The following is a 14,425-nucleotide window of genomic DNA, read 5'->3' as shown; positions in this document are numbered from 1 at the left end:
CCTGCTTGTGTTCCCTCTCTCACTGTGTCTCTCTGTCAAATAAATAAAATCTTAAAAAAAATTAAAAAATAAAAAAAATTGAGTTCATAAGGTATAGAAGAAAAAAGTTGCTAAATACAATAATTAGGCAATCTGCATTGACTGATTAACCTTCACTGAGGTTCCACTATAGGCAAGCCCCTTAATACTATGCTAAGCCCCAAGGGGATGCCAAAACAATCCCCCAGGGGTTGTCTTTCTCATAGCCCACTGCAACCCTATGAGTCTTAACCCTTAAGGGATTAGATAAGTTTCAAACATTTGCCTAGAGTTTTATTAGGGAGGAGAGAGACACAGCTGTGGCGGGGGGGGGGGGGGAAGAGAGAATCTTAAGCAGGCTCCATGCCCAGCACAGAGCTCAACTTGGGGCTCGATCTAACGACTCAGATCATATCCTGAGCTGAAATCAAGAGTCAGACACTTAACCAACTGAGCCACTCAGGTGCCCCTTGTCTAGAGTTTAACATTTGGACTCCGTATCAGTGGTTTTCGGAGTGTGATCTACAGATGTCTTCAAAACCCTTTCAGAGAGTCTGCAAGGTCAAAACTATTTTTGTACTAATTATAAGACATTATTTGCCTTTTTCACTATGTTGACATTTACAATGATGGTACAAAGCCAATGTGGGTTAAATTGCTGGATTTAGCACTAATCAAAGCAGTGCCACCAAAATGTATTGACAGTCATTGTATTTACCACCACTACACACTACAGGGGAAAAAAAAGCCATTTTAACTCAAGAATGTCCTTGACAAAGCAGTAAAATTTACTGATTTTAAATCTCAATGCCTTGGGCGCCTGGGTGGCTCAGTTGGTTAAGCGACTGCCTTCGGCTCAGGTCATGATCCCAGGGTCCTGGGATCGAGTCCCACATTGGGCTCCCTGCTCAGCGGGGAGTCTGCTTCTCCCTCTGTCCCTCTTCCCTCTCACGCTCTCTAACTCTCATTCTCTCTCTCTCAAATAAATAAATAAAATCTTTAAAAAAAAAAAACTCAATGCCTTGACCATGCAACTTTTTAATATTTTGTGTGACAAAATGGAAAACACACTTAAAGCACTTCTCTACACTGACTGTCTCGAGGAAATGCACTTTAAGCTACTGTCTGAGTTGTAAGGTAAACTAGCAAATTTTTTCATGGGTAATCATTTTACTTGAAAGAATGACAGAAAATTATGGTTATTCAGACTTGGATGTTTGACAGTGATTATCTTGAAAATGAACAAAGTGAGCATGCCATTTCAAGGAAAACAACTGGCAGTATTTGTTGCCAGTGATAAAATTTAAGCCTTTAAATAGAAATTAGAATTTTGGAAAATTTGTATCTGCTACTGTGAGCCTCACAGCTTCCCGGGTGTTTCCCAGGAGATTAGTGGTGGTATTAAGAAAATTGATTTATTAGATTTTATATGATGAAATATGTCCATATTTAGAAAATCTATATAACTTGTTAAACCAGTATTTTCCAAATGACCAAAGCATGCCGTTAGAAAATCATTCATGGGTAAAAGACCCATGCAAACTGTAAGACAGACTAGGGGACTTTTAATGGAATAGAGAATGAAAAGTTCGTTGATATGGTTTCAGATTCCACAGTGCAACTAACCTTTAAGAAACTACGAACTATTGAGATCTGATATACATCAAAGAAGAAAATGCACAATTATCCAAACTATTAAAATTCTTTTTCCATATATACTGTGTATAGAGGCCAGATTTTCTTCATATATGTCAGCCAAAACATATTGAAACAGAGAGAATGCAGATGCAGATATATGCAGATATGAAACTTCAGTTGTCTTTTTTTTTTTTCAGATTTTATTTATTTATTTGACAGAGAGAGAGGGAGAGTGCACAAGCAGGGGGAGTGACAGGCAGAGGGAGACTGAGAAGCCAGCTCCCCGCTGAGCAGGGAGCCCGAGCCCTAGATGCAGGGATCAATCCCAGAACCCCGGGATCATAACCTGAGCCGAAGGCAGATGCTTAACTGACTGAGCCACCCAGGTGCCACGAAAATTCAGTTGTCTTTTATAAAGCCAGACATTAAAGGGACCTACAAAAATACAAAATAATGTCACTCTTCTCTCTAAGGTTTGGTTTTTTTGGGGGGGAAACTAGAGATTTTTTATGGTTATTTTTACTTTAAAATGTTACTTATGTTACTATGTTATAGGTTTATCATTTTTATTTTAAATGAATAAATATTTTTAAATTTCTCAACTTTAATTTCTAATACAGTGAAAGGTGATAGGTATAACCCACATAAACAAAAGCTCTTGGGAACCTCAATAATTTTTATGAATGTAATTATTTTCTGTCTGTCAAGAGATCTCAGAGATCCTGATTTTGTTTGTTTTAGTTGGTATAATTTTTTTTTAAATATGGAAATTGAAGTAACATACAGCATAGTCAAGACTTGAATCTGGATCTCCTGATTTCAATTTTACATTCATTCTACACCACGATCCCTGTATTCACGAAGACAATGGTTTAGAAAACCCTCATTGCAGGGGCGCCTGGGTGGCTCAGTTGGTTGGGCGACTGCCTTCGGCTCGGGTCATGATCCTGGAGTCCCGGGATCGAGTCCCGCAACGGGCTCCCTGCTGAGCAGGGAGTCTGCTTCTCCCTCTGACCCTCTTCCCTCTCGTGCTCTCTATCTCTCATTCTCTCTCTCTCAAATGAATAAATAAAATCTTTAAAAAAAAAAAAAAAGAAAACCCTCATTGCATTCTTCCCAGTAGGCAGGAAGTTCAACCAAATAATTACAATATTAACAATAACTGAAATTTGAATGTTACATGTCATGTATTTTTATACTCCTGCTTTCACTTAGTTCTCACAACAACCCAGTGGTATAGGTACAATTAATTAGTTACCTCCACTTTGCAGATGAGAAACAGAGGTTAAACCATTTGCCAAAAATCACACAGCTACTACATGGCAAATCTGGGATTTGAAAATAACACTTCTAAGAAAGAGATCTATCAGCAAAAAAACGTTCTCATAACTGCCCATCAAAACATTTGTGTGGTCATCAGCAGTGGCATTTATGGAAATAAAGGACCTGAGACTCTGGCCCAGCATACCGTCAGATATAGACAGAACAAAACACTAGCCTGGAGTATGGCCACACAAATTTAGCTCTACATAGAGAATGGCAAGAAAACAAGCAAATAGGGAAATGTGCTAGATATAACTAGGCTGCCTCTCTTCCTTACCCATCCAGCATCTCGACCATCACCCATTAAAAAGAAGTGACAGGAGTCAAGGGTGAAGTATTTGTCACTGACATACAGCTGGGGCAGTGAAAACTCTTGGCAGGTGTTCTCTAAGCTTTAACTCCTCTTCTATGCAAACAAACCCCCAAGCTGAGTCCTCCTTGCTTTAACACATTAAGCCTTGACAAGAGCCATCATTAGTGTCCAAACTCCACTTTTTCCAGGCTGATGACATGTGTCAGGCCTTGATTCTTGGTGCCATTCCTGCCTGCCAACTCAGGAAAAGCTTCTGTAATGCCTTTGGCTTTTTTGAAATACCTCAAGTCACAAGACAGCAGCTGACACCAACTCCCTCCAGAGGATGGACACTTGGCCAGGAGCCCAAGCTGAAGTGGAGTTTGAGGTTCTTGATCTTTACTGAAATCATTCCTACCTTCTCACTGCCAATTAAAATAAATTCCTCCCCTGAGAGCAGCCAGAGGTTCTGCAAGCCTCTTCAATCCAGTGGTAGTCATCTTTGATTAGAGAAAAGTGTTAAAGTGTAGCAGCAGCTGATAAATGTCAGAGCCTGAAGGGCCTTCACAGACTTTTGATCACTTACAGCTATTCCTCATTTCATACCATGGACAGTTTTTATGCCAACACCACTCAGCATCGCTTACTTAGTCAAATACTTCAGGTCAGGATGCTAAATTCAAGCCAGTGGTCCATTTGCACTTGTTCTGGGTGTATCCCTAAGGTTAAGATGTTTGACCTGCCAGGCAGATAGACTTGAAGTACTTTTCAGATGGCCAAAAGGACATAAGGAAACTTCTTCAAAAAGCATGCTTTTTCATGATGGAGAGGCAGTGTCATATAAGTAAAGAGGTGTGTGTGTGTGTGCGTGCGTGTGTGTGTGTCAGTCACATTTAGTCAAGGATTTTACTACTAAAATCACAGGTTGGGTAAACTATTAATATAGTTAATATCACAGTCAAGGATTTTAATTCTGACCCACTATATGACTTCGGGTCTTCATTTCCCTTCTAAATCCATTTCCTCAGGGTGCCTGGGTAGCTCAGTTGGTTAAGCATATGCCTTCGGCTCAGGTCATGATCCCAAGGTCCTGGGATCAAGCCCCACATCAGGCTCCCTGCTCAGCTGGGAGCCTGCTTTTCACTCTCCCTCTGCCTGCCACTCCCCCTGCTTGTACCCTCTCCCTCTCTTGTCAAATAAATAAATAAAATCTTTTTTAAAAAATCTATTTCCTCAACTGTTAATTAGAAATCTTAGCCTAAATCAGAGATTCCCAAATGTCCATGAAATGGCAATATCAGAATCCCCTGGAGGATTCTGAAAACTATAAAACCAATTCCTAGGGTATCTGATTTACTAAGTTTAAGGCAACGCCTAGGAATTATTATCAACCCACTTTTCCCATCACCACACTTTTACTTCTGATGCAAAGTCATATTTGGAAATCACTACTAAATGACCTCTAAGACTCCTGATAGCTTTGAAAGTGATAAAACTACAGATTGGAACTTATTTTCTATTTTTTCATCCCAGGATTTTTCCCCTAGCCACGATTAGCATTCCTATGCAAATATGAGGATTGTCCAATTTCAGGTTAGCAATGGAGAAATAAGTCTAAAACCTGTATGCCACATATTAATAGTTTACCCAACCTATATAGTACTATTTAATTTATGAAAGTATGAGGTAGATCTAAACATAGCTTTTCTAGAAAATATACATTGAAAAATAAATCCTTTAAGACATCATATTTGCAAAGATTCAACTATTTGCTGGAAATAGCCAAGAAAACCAACATTTAAAAAGCATTTTACCTTGGGGCACCTGGGTATCTCAGTTGGTTAAGTGTCCAACTCTTGGTATCAGCTCAGGTCTTTTTTTTTTTTTTTTTAAAGATTTTATTTTATTTTATTTTATTGACAGAGAGAGACACAGCGCAAGAGAGGAAACACAAGCAGGGGGAGTGGGAGAGGGAGAATAGGCTTCCTGTGGAGCTGGGAGCCCGATATGGGGTGCGATCCCAGGACCCTGGGATCATGACCTGAGCTGAAGGCAGATGCTTAACTGACTGAGACACCCAGGTGCCCCTGAGCTCAGGTCTTAATCTCAGGGTCGTGAGTTCAAGCCTCGAGTTGGGCTCCATGCTGGGTGTGTAGCCTACATACATAATACAAAAATGATAAAAAGCATTTTCCCTAAATGTTCTAAATAATAAGTTAGTTATAGGATGAATATGTCTAATTACCTATAACTTATAATGTCTTAACACAACATTATAATCTACCTGAGACAATGATAAACTTTATAAAAACAGACATCCAGTTTTTAAAGCATATAAAGTATCATATGAGTAAATTTAACCCAATAAGCTAAAATAGGTCAGAGGAAGAAATACATATTCTTGGATTATTGATAGATCATCAGGGTTTCATCACTGTGAAAAAGGAAAGATTTGAGTCCTTCTTTGATCACTCTTCTTGTTTATTTCATTAACTAGTTATTACAAAACACATGCCTCTTGGCTTTCAAGGACTTTTAAAATCTCTGCCAACATTTTTCACACACTGAAATAAAACCCAAGATTTTCCACCTCATTCCTTAATGCCCATGAATATTAACTACTGCATGATTTTGATTCCTATTTCTTTTATGACTGTATATTCCCAACTCACTTAATGTACTCACTCATTCAGGTCAGCTGAACAACAGTCCTTGGTACAGAGTTACTTGGAAGAGTTGTTCACTGATTACAGATATCCTGTGAATTAATTTACCATGGAAAAGTGAAGTCCTGCTTCCTGTGGGTTTGTAAAATAATCTAAAATAGTAATATCTTAAACACATTAAGTCAGTGTAACTAGGGGATGGAAAATTCAGGTGGCCCTTAGAATATTTTGATAGGTTTTGAAAAGAAATGTCCCATTTGAAAAGAAATACTGTCTTCTGGCACTAGGCCAATTTGTTATTTCAGCGAGTTGGGCTGCTCACCCTCTTTTGTCTTCCCAACTCATAAAAATATCTGAAATAACCTGATATAAAGTTGCCATGTCAAAAAGTAAAATGTTCCAAGATACAAAGTTTAAATTTCTCTTTCTACCTCTCGATTGTCTGGTAAAACCTCAAGCAGGCTAAATATAAGAATATCCAATAATTCCATATACAACTGCAATCTTTAGCATACTCTTTTTTTTTTTCCCCTTCCCTAATACTCAAGTAAACACTCTGGATCCAGCAGGCTTTGTAAAAGCCAGCGTGTTGTAAGCACTGCCTTGAAACAACACATTCTCTCAGCCTAACTTAAGGCCAGAATTAGTAGTCATAGTTCTGGGATCAGATCCAAACCAAATGTTTGCTGGGGAAGTGGGGAGAAGAGAGGAACTGTTGCAAAGTAAGTTAAATTCATTCAAATATTTGTGTAACTTCTCATCTGGCAACTTTTAGAAATTCTAATTGTATAAGTGCAGATTTACTAATTAATGGTTGGCATCTGTGATTGGGTACAGAAATTAATGAAGCCTGATAACTACTTTTCCAGGGATCATCACTGTTCAGTTATCACTGTCCGGTTATATCACACAGGTTATAGCATAGGGAACAATGTGAGTAGATGGTGGTGACAGGTTGTAAAAGTAGCAACATTACAGCAGTGACAAGACTGGATGGTGAAATCTTGGTCTACAGCTGTTTAGAATTTCTTACCCTGAAGTTCATAGGGAGGCTATGGATGGATTCTTGGATTCTGTAACTGAAACTGCTTTCAAAATTTTGCGTTTATGTGCATCTATTTAGGGAGAAAATCTATAGACTTCCGGAAAGTTTTTAATTATATTATCTAATTTAATCCTCAGAAGCAATATGAGGGAGGTAGTACTATACTATTATTCTTATTTTAATAGATTGAGGATTTTGAAGCTCAAGGGAGATAAAAACTTTTCCTAAGGTCACAAAGAGAGTGGTAGAGAATTGATTTCAAAAATGTCTTTGAAACATGCATATACATATATACATATGCAATGTAATAGCTATTCAGAAGTTATTTTAACTATAAAATAAGGGTTTTACATTAGTGTAAATGGACTAAAACCAGATTATGGGTAAAATGTGCATTTTAAATTAGTAATATGTAATACATATTACATATTAATACACTGTAAATGATTTTATAACAACATATAGAAATACATATAAATTTTAACATGTGTCATGTGCTGTTTTACACACTTGACATATATTTACCTCATTTAGTTCTCACAGTAGTTTTTTTTTTTTAAGATTTTATTTATTTGTCAGAGAGAGAGAGAGAAAGAACACAAGCAGGGGGAGTGGCAAGCAGAGGGAGAAGCAGGCTCCCCGCTGAGCAAGGAGCCCGATGTGGGGCTCTATCCTAGGACCCCGAAATCATGACCTGAGCCAAACGCAGACACTGAACCAATTGAGCCACCCAGGCGTCCCTCACAATAGTTCTATGAGGTAGACGTTATCATTATCTCCATTTTATAGATAAGGAAAAAGAGAAAAAGAGAAGTTAAGTAATTTGCCCAAGGTCACATAGCTAGTAAGTTGCAAAGTCAAAAGTCTGACTCCAAATCTGTACTCTTTACAATACGATTACTTCTCCAAACACTTAATATATGAAAATTTTAAACTATGGCCACTCTAAAGGAAAAAAAGAGAAAAGCCAAATAAGAATCCAATTTGGAAAAGTCTATCATGATAAGGTATTTCATATATTCTATTTTAGCACATATGAACCAAGAGCAATGAGAAAAAAAGAGAAATCTAGAAATTATATTTGCATGCTTTCACATGCACAACCTCATTTGCTTTTCACAACTGTGTGCACAGAGCAAGTGCTATTTGTCCCACATCTTAAAGATGAGTTAACTGATGCTGAGAGGTTAATCTCACCACTCTTCATTACCTGATGTAACCTGTAATCAGGTAATGAGGAGTGACTTCCTGTGCAGTTTTCCCTCTATTGGAATATCTTTCCTTCTCTGTCTAGAAAAATTCAACTATACATTTGAGTCCCAGATCAGATGTGACCCTCAAGATATATCTTTCCTGACACTTTTGGGCAGAATTAACCCTTTTCTCTAAACTCCCTTAACATGATTTGTACCTTTCCACCAGCATAGCAATCATTCTCTTTGTTATCAGCTGTGTCTATGTCTAGTTCCCTGGGCAGACACTGGGCTCCATGATGGCAAGGGCTATATATGTAAGAGAAAGGTTCCTAGGATTTCACTGCCGAATTAGCAAAAAGATAAAGCAGAACACTAGCAGTCTGGCTAAGAGAAACATGGATTCATGCTGACATGCTGTTGTCATCTTTATAACTTAAGAATTTGTCCTCAAAGTCAGTAGCATTACCCCCCCCCCGCCCCAACACTTCTAAAGATGCTCCCTGCATAATGCTTGGGAAGTGTCTGGAGAGATAGCCACCTGAAATAGTAACTCCTCCTCTCTTCTATGCTACTAATCCCTCAAATATATTGTTTTATTAAGTTTATGATTCTTGTTTCTTTCAAGTATATCAAGAGGCCTCAAGAAGAATATGAAAACAATTACATTTCCAAGTTGGAGCAATGTGGGTTTCAATATTTCGTAGTACCTCTGGAAAAGGAAAAGAGGTAAGTGAAACAGTAAAAGATGGCATGGTGAATTTTGACAAACTCAAAACCAATCTAAATCAAGAATGAAACAGGCCAATTAACCCTTAATGTTTTTAACCCTTAGACTTTATCCTTGCATTAAATGCATAAACCCCTTCGCAGACTCATTTAAAATACCCAGTGTGTCCTTCAAACTTGCCTGATGATTAAAACTTAAAGGACTTAAAGCAAATTAAAGGAATGAGGATGATGGTGGCCTTCCCTGCCATGAAAATTAATTATCCCCACACAATGGGAAATACCCCTATGTCATTCTAGAAACTTACCTTTCATTCTGCTCTCGTCTTTCAAATCTATGAAAAGCATTCTTCTTAGAGTGCCATGAATTTAAGCAATGGTATTTTGTAAACATCTAATGGCTTGGAGCAGCAGAAGTCAGTATTTTTTTTAAAGCCTGAACATTTGCCCAAATGGTGTAAGGCATTCACATCTCTTCATACTATCAGACCAAGGGGAAGACTGTTTAAAGTAAACACATTAAAGAGTTTTTAAACTACTACACAGTAACAGTTGCTTGGTTTTTTGTTGTCGTTTGTATACAATTCACTGTCATAACACTGAGAACTCAACAAAGCTGGCTAACTGGAGTGTTTTGACAGAGGGTGAAATAATTAAATTGATGTAGAATGTAAACAGTTTACATTCAAACCAAATTCTTAGTGGTTGATTCTTTTTTTAATGTGTACCATTTGGCTCCTTTAAAGATGAATTTGAGAAGAGTCAACCTTTAATATTTAAACCCAAAGCAAATGACAGTAACTATCCCTGATTAAAGATTAACCTTAATTCAGCCAGCAGTTCTGTAAGCCTTTCTTCTACTGAGCACTCCTTGATCCATCCCATAATAAAACCCTACATTCTGAAATCCTCGATCCCTACCCATATAAATCCTTCATTTTCCAGATTTTTAATCAAAGACATTCAGTAGCCAATAAAAAATAACCAGTATGTCTATAATGCACCAATACTCTTTATGCCAAAGCAAAGACATCTGACATTTTAGTTACTATGACTTTACAGAGGAGAAATGCAGGCTTTCTACTAGGTGATGGGGATTTTTGTTTTTGTTTTTTCAATATGGAAAATAACTTGTAGACTACCACTGAACCTCTGTGGCAACTTAGTGATCCAGGATCTCTGCTAGAGAGATCACCAATTATGAAGGTCAATTTTTTTCATCTTCCTCTATGAAAAATTTCGCCTACAGACCCACCTACTATTTATACAGGCAAACAGGAGAAAATGTTTCAGTTTTATGTAGCTCTCACTGAAGACGCTACTTCCAGATATATAACAGTAAGTTTTGTGGTGGACAAGGAAGGAGGTGATATGATCAGTGAGCTATGCATTCATAAAGTCCAGTATTCAAGTTCTGGCTTAAAACAGTGACTCCTGGCCATGTAACTTTGTGCAAATCACTTCATCTCTCTAAGACTCAGTTTTTTCATGAGGTACAAGTGGGTTGTTTTGAGTTTAATGAGATAAAAATATACAAAGCCCAGCACATAACAGAGCCCACAATATATGTTAATTTCTTTCTCACCCATGCCCTTTAATAATGAATCTACTATAAAATGAGGCACTTGACATTTTCAGAATTGAAAAAATAATACCATTCAAAGCCATTTTCTCAGTCATGCATTGGAGTCTGCTTGTATAAATAACTGCAGTCTCCCAAGTTCATTAAGTTCATTAGCTCTCTGCTGTACACAAATTGATTTCATAATCTAAATACTCTCAACTTGAAACCTGGAAAAGAATATGAGAGCCTCTATCAGCAGTGGTTTCACTGCTCATTGGCTCCTGGAACATGGGTACAGGCTGAAGAAGGGCTGCCAGGGCCAGAATCCAGCCTTCAGAGGACTCCAAGGAACATTCAACGCTGTCGGTGAGTTTGGGATTTGAAAAAACCACCGACCGTTGACTGTACCTTGGGGTCCTTACAAACACCACTACATTTCCTGAAGCAAAGGAGCAGGTTGTATCTTCACATGTCACATAAGATCACCAGAACCAGTCCTGCTGCCTGTCCCCCAAACGTGGTCCAGTGAGTTTTTTAAGAGCTCCCCCTATTTCTATTGCCCATTGTTCCTTGCTTTGTGTTGTGTTTTTGACAAACAAGTGTTTCATTTCAACAAGATAAGGAGAACTCCACTATAATACCTAATGTACTTAAAAATGTCCCCGAGAAATATGTCACTCTAGTGAGAAACAGGATATAGCAGGGAGAGACATTAAAAATATGTATTTTGGTTTTGAGCGAAATCCAATTAAGTATTTTACACGCATTTCTCTCACATCCCCTCAAAACTTTAATTAAGGGTAAGAGAAGGATTTAATAAGCAAAAATAGCACACAACTGTTTAAGGTCTGTACAACTCTTATCACATTCTACCTCCAGTTACAATTAATATGGTTAAGTTTTGACAGCTGTTAGAATGTGAGCTGTTTGAAAGCAACTATTGCCTCACTATTTCTATCCACACATATGCTTATATAAATGTTTGTTAAATGCAAGTAAAAAGTCAGGTCTGGAGTCAGAGATCTGGGAGGAATCTTGGTTCAACTCCCTAACTAGCTATGTGACCACAGGCAAGTATCTGAGTTTCCGTTTTCTCGTGTATAAAATGGGAGATAATAAGAACACTTACCTCATGGAGTTTTGAGATTCAACGAGATAATATATAAAGTGCTTTTTACCACTGCAAGCACACAGCAAACACTCAATATATGTAAGCTACTATTATTATTTAACCCAAAACAAAACCTGTGCTAATTTACCTTGAAAAGTACTCATATTTCTCAGTCCAAAACAGAGAGGAAGAGCCAGGACCCTCAACTCTTGTTGTTATCTACCAGGTATGCAAACACTGCCTGTGTGGTACAGAGCTCCCTGTTAGCTTCTCCATGAGCTCCTTCTATTCTCTGAACCATAGTTTCTCATTGTAAAGAATCTCCCAGCTCTAGTATCAATGTTACCTATAATTATGTGGGCCCTCAATCATTGGTTACTAAGAGCGATACCAGACCTCAAAGAACCAGTGTGGTAAAGAAGAGCCAGGAATTCAGGAGGGCCGAGGCAACTCCACCAAATGGAAACACTGATGGCTGCACTCAACATTCATTGCTGTCGGTGGGTTTGAATCCGAATCAACTCACTGATCAATGAATGCAAACTGCGGACCAAACAACCTAAGGGAAGCAAAAGCAGTCACCTGAGTGCATCAGCTACCATGCTGGGTGGGAGCTGCTGCTGTCTCCAATACACTAGCTAAAGCCTCTCCTGCTCTCTTTGATTCTAATATGAAATAAGTACTCTAAGTTCCTAGTGCTTTACTTTTTCTTATTTTTAAAAAATGTTCTAGAGTTAAAAGAAATGTTATTTTTATAGGAAGAACAAACTGTATACCTTGATATCACACTGTATTAAAAAACCAATGCTTTCATAATTTTTTAAATTAAAAAAATCACATACTCATTATCTAAAATTTAAATATCGAAATAAAGTAAAAATTAAATATCCCTTTCCTCATCATCTTCCATTTCCTCAATGGAAATCACCTATAAATATAAACAAGTTTAATAACCTGTTATAATCAATATAATAAACTTATTATATTATCTAGTATTATTAAAATAATAAATATCATAAACTATACACTTAATTTTATGTCCTTAGAGACCTTCATCCATGCACATACAAATGGATACGTATCTGTAATTTTGTGGGGCTTTTGAGAGGTGACTTAAACAAAAATGAGCTCATTTTATATTTATTGCTGTATAATCTGCTTTTTCACTCAGCTATACTAGACAGCTAGTATAGACAGCCTTCTGCAACAATCTTGCTATATTGTACTGGTTCTTTTAAATGACTACATAGTATGCCCCAGTATGAAGGCCCTGGTTATTATTATTCAAATGTACTTAATCTCTTTTGACCAAAACTATGAGGCTCATTCATTCTGACCTTTGCAAACCATGTCCCTCAAACAAGAAAAGAACCTAAATGAAATGGGAAATGCACATCATTTTTCTAAACAAAAGGTAAAATGTAGTACCAATTCTCTGACTTCTATAACATGAGATGAGCCACTGAATCTTTCATGATAATGATAGGAAAACAAACTTTGGTCACCAATAACTTAATCATATACTTAAGTCTGAGAGAAAAACAGATTCTCATAGCAAAAGTCAAATTAAATAAAGCAGTAGGAAAAGAGTCTTATCAAGTTAGCTTCCAAAACTAGGGATAAGAAGGAAGTAGAAGAACAGGTATAGTGACACAAGAACTAAAAAGAAAATCAAAGCCAAGAGAAAATGCAAAAAAATGACAAGAATTCAGGAAAAATAGAGGGTTCAGGCCAGTGTTTCCCAATCTGGTTGTATAGTCATCTAGACTAGTTGCTTTAAAAAACGCAGATTCCTGAGCTCTTCCCTAGACCAGATGTAGGGTCCTAGAATCTGTATTTTATTATACCAAGCATTCTAGGCATTATTTTTCTTTTTTAAAGATTTTATTTATTTATTTGACCGAGAGAGACACAGCGAGAGAACACAAGCAGGGGGAGTGGGAGAGGGAGAAGCAGGCTTCCCGCGGAGCAGGGAGACCGACGTGGGGCTCGATCCCAGGACCCTGGGATCATGACTTGAGCTGAAGGCAGATGCTTAACGATTGAGCCACCCAGGCGCCCCTCTAGGCATTATTTTTCAACCACCAATTACTTCCAAATTTTCTGAAAACATTAGAAAAGAATGTCCAACATGTTCTTTGGAAAAATGTATACCTGAACAAGCACGCCACTTATTTACTTACACAGAGAATCAACAGTCTTTAAATATGCCAATAAAAAAATAACCCATTTCAGCCACCAAAATCCTATGCAGTTTCTCTTAGATAAAGCTAAATGCTACATGGGCGCCTGGGTGGCTCAGTTGGTTGAGCATCTGCCTCAAGCTCTGGTCATGATCACAGGGTCCCACGACTGAGCCTCGCCCCCCCACCCTTGTCAGGCTCCCTGCTCCAAGCCTGCTTCTCCCTCTCCCTCTGGCAGCCACTACCCCTGCTTGTGCACTCTCTCTCTGTCAAATAAATAAATAAAATATTTTTTAAAAAATCCAAACAACAAAAAACTAAATGCTACAGGAAGGGAAACAATTATTTGAGTTTAAGGGTATTTTTTGCAGCTAAGACTGTAGATAAATACACGCAATAGAGAAAACATGTGGCATGTATAGGGAACATAAGGAGAATAGTTCAGAGATTATGTTAGGGAGTCATGAGGAGCAGCAATGAAAAGGTAAAAGGACAAATTATAGAAGACCTTGTAAGCCAGGAAGAAATATTTAGAATTAGTGCAACAGGGAGCCACTTTAAGCGCTGAGCTCCAAAAAGAGATAATGAAACCAAGACTTTGAGAAGACTGACCAGGTATATGAAATGGGAGGAAAGGAAGAGAGATGTGAAAGAGACAGAGAG

General features: G+C 37.8%; 2 protein-coding genes across 6 annotated transcripts in view; one reads left to right on the top strand and one right to left on the bottom strand.

Moving 5' to 3' along the window:
* Window positions 1-14,425, top strand: part of OLFML2A (olfactomedin like 2A) — a 142,124-nt gene that overhangs the window by 25,498 nt on the left and 102,201 nt on the right. The window contains exon 2 of the mRNA XM_073905751.1: window positions 8,804-8,904. The gene's annotated coding sequence lies outside the window, so the exon portion shown is untranslated. The remainder of the gene's footprint in view (window positions 1-8,803; window positions 8,905-14,425) is intronic.
* NR6A1 (nuclear receptor subfamily 6 group A member 1) overlaps window positions 1-14,425 on the bottom strand; it is a 222,642-nt gene that overhangs the window by 140,895 nt on the left and 67,322 nt on the right. The window contains exon 2 of one of the 5 annotated variants that reach the window (XM_073905753.1): window positions 9,213-9,405. The exons of the other annotated variants lie outside the window; for them this stretch is intronic. Within the exon in view, the coding sequence (XP_073761854.1) occupies window positions 9,213-9,252 (40 nt within the window). The 5' untranslated portion in view covers window positions 9,253-9,405. The remainder of the gene's footprint in view (window positions 1-9,212; window positions 9,406-14,425) is intronic. 5 annotated transcript variants of the gene reach the window in all.

Source organism: Callorhinus ursinus, unplaced genomic scaffold (assembly GCF_003265705.2).
Source record: "Callorhinus ursinus isolate GAN/ISIS: 27379988/994484 unplaced genomic scaffold, GSC_fseal_2.0 scaffold24, whole genome shotgun sequence".
NCBI classification, from domain to species: Eukaryota; Metazoa; Chordata; class Mammalia; order Carnivora; family Otariidae; genus Callorhinus; species Callorhinus ursinus.
The sequence above is the reverse complement of the archived record's forward strand: the minus strand, read 5'-3'. Positions and strand labels throughout refer to the sequence as shown.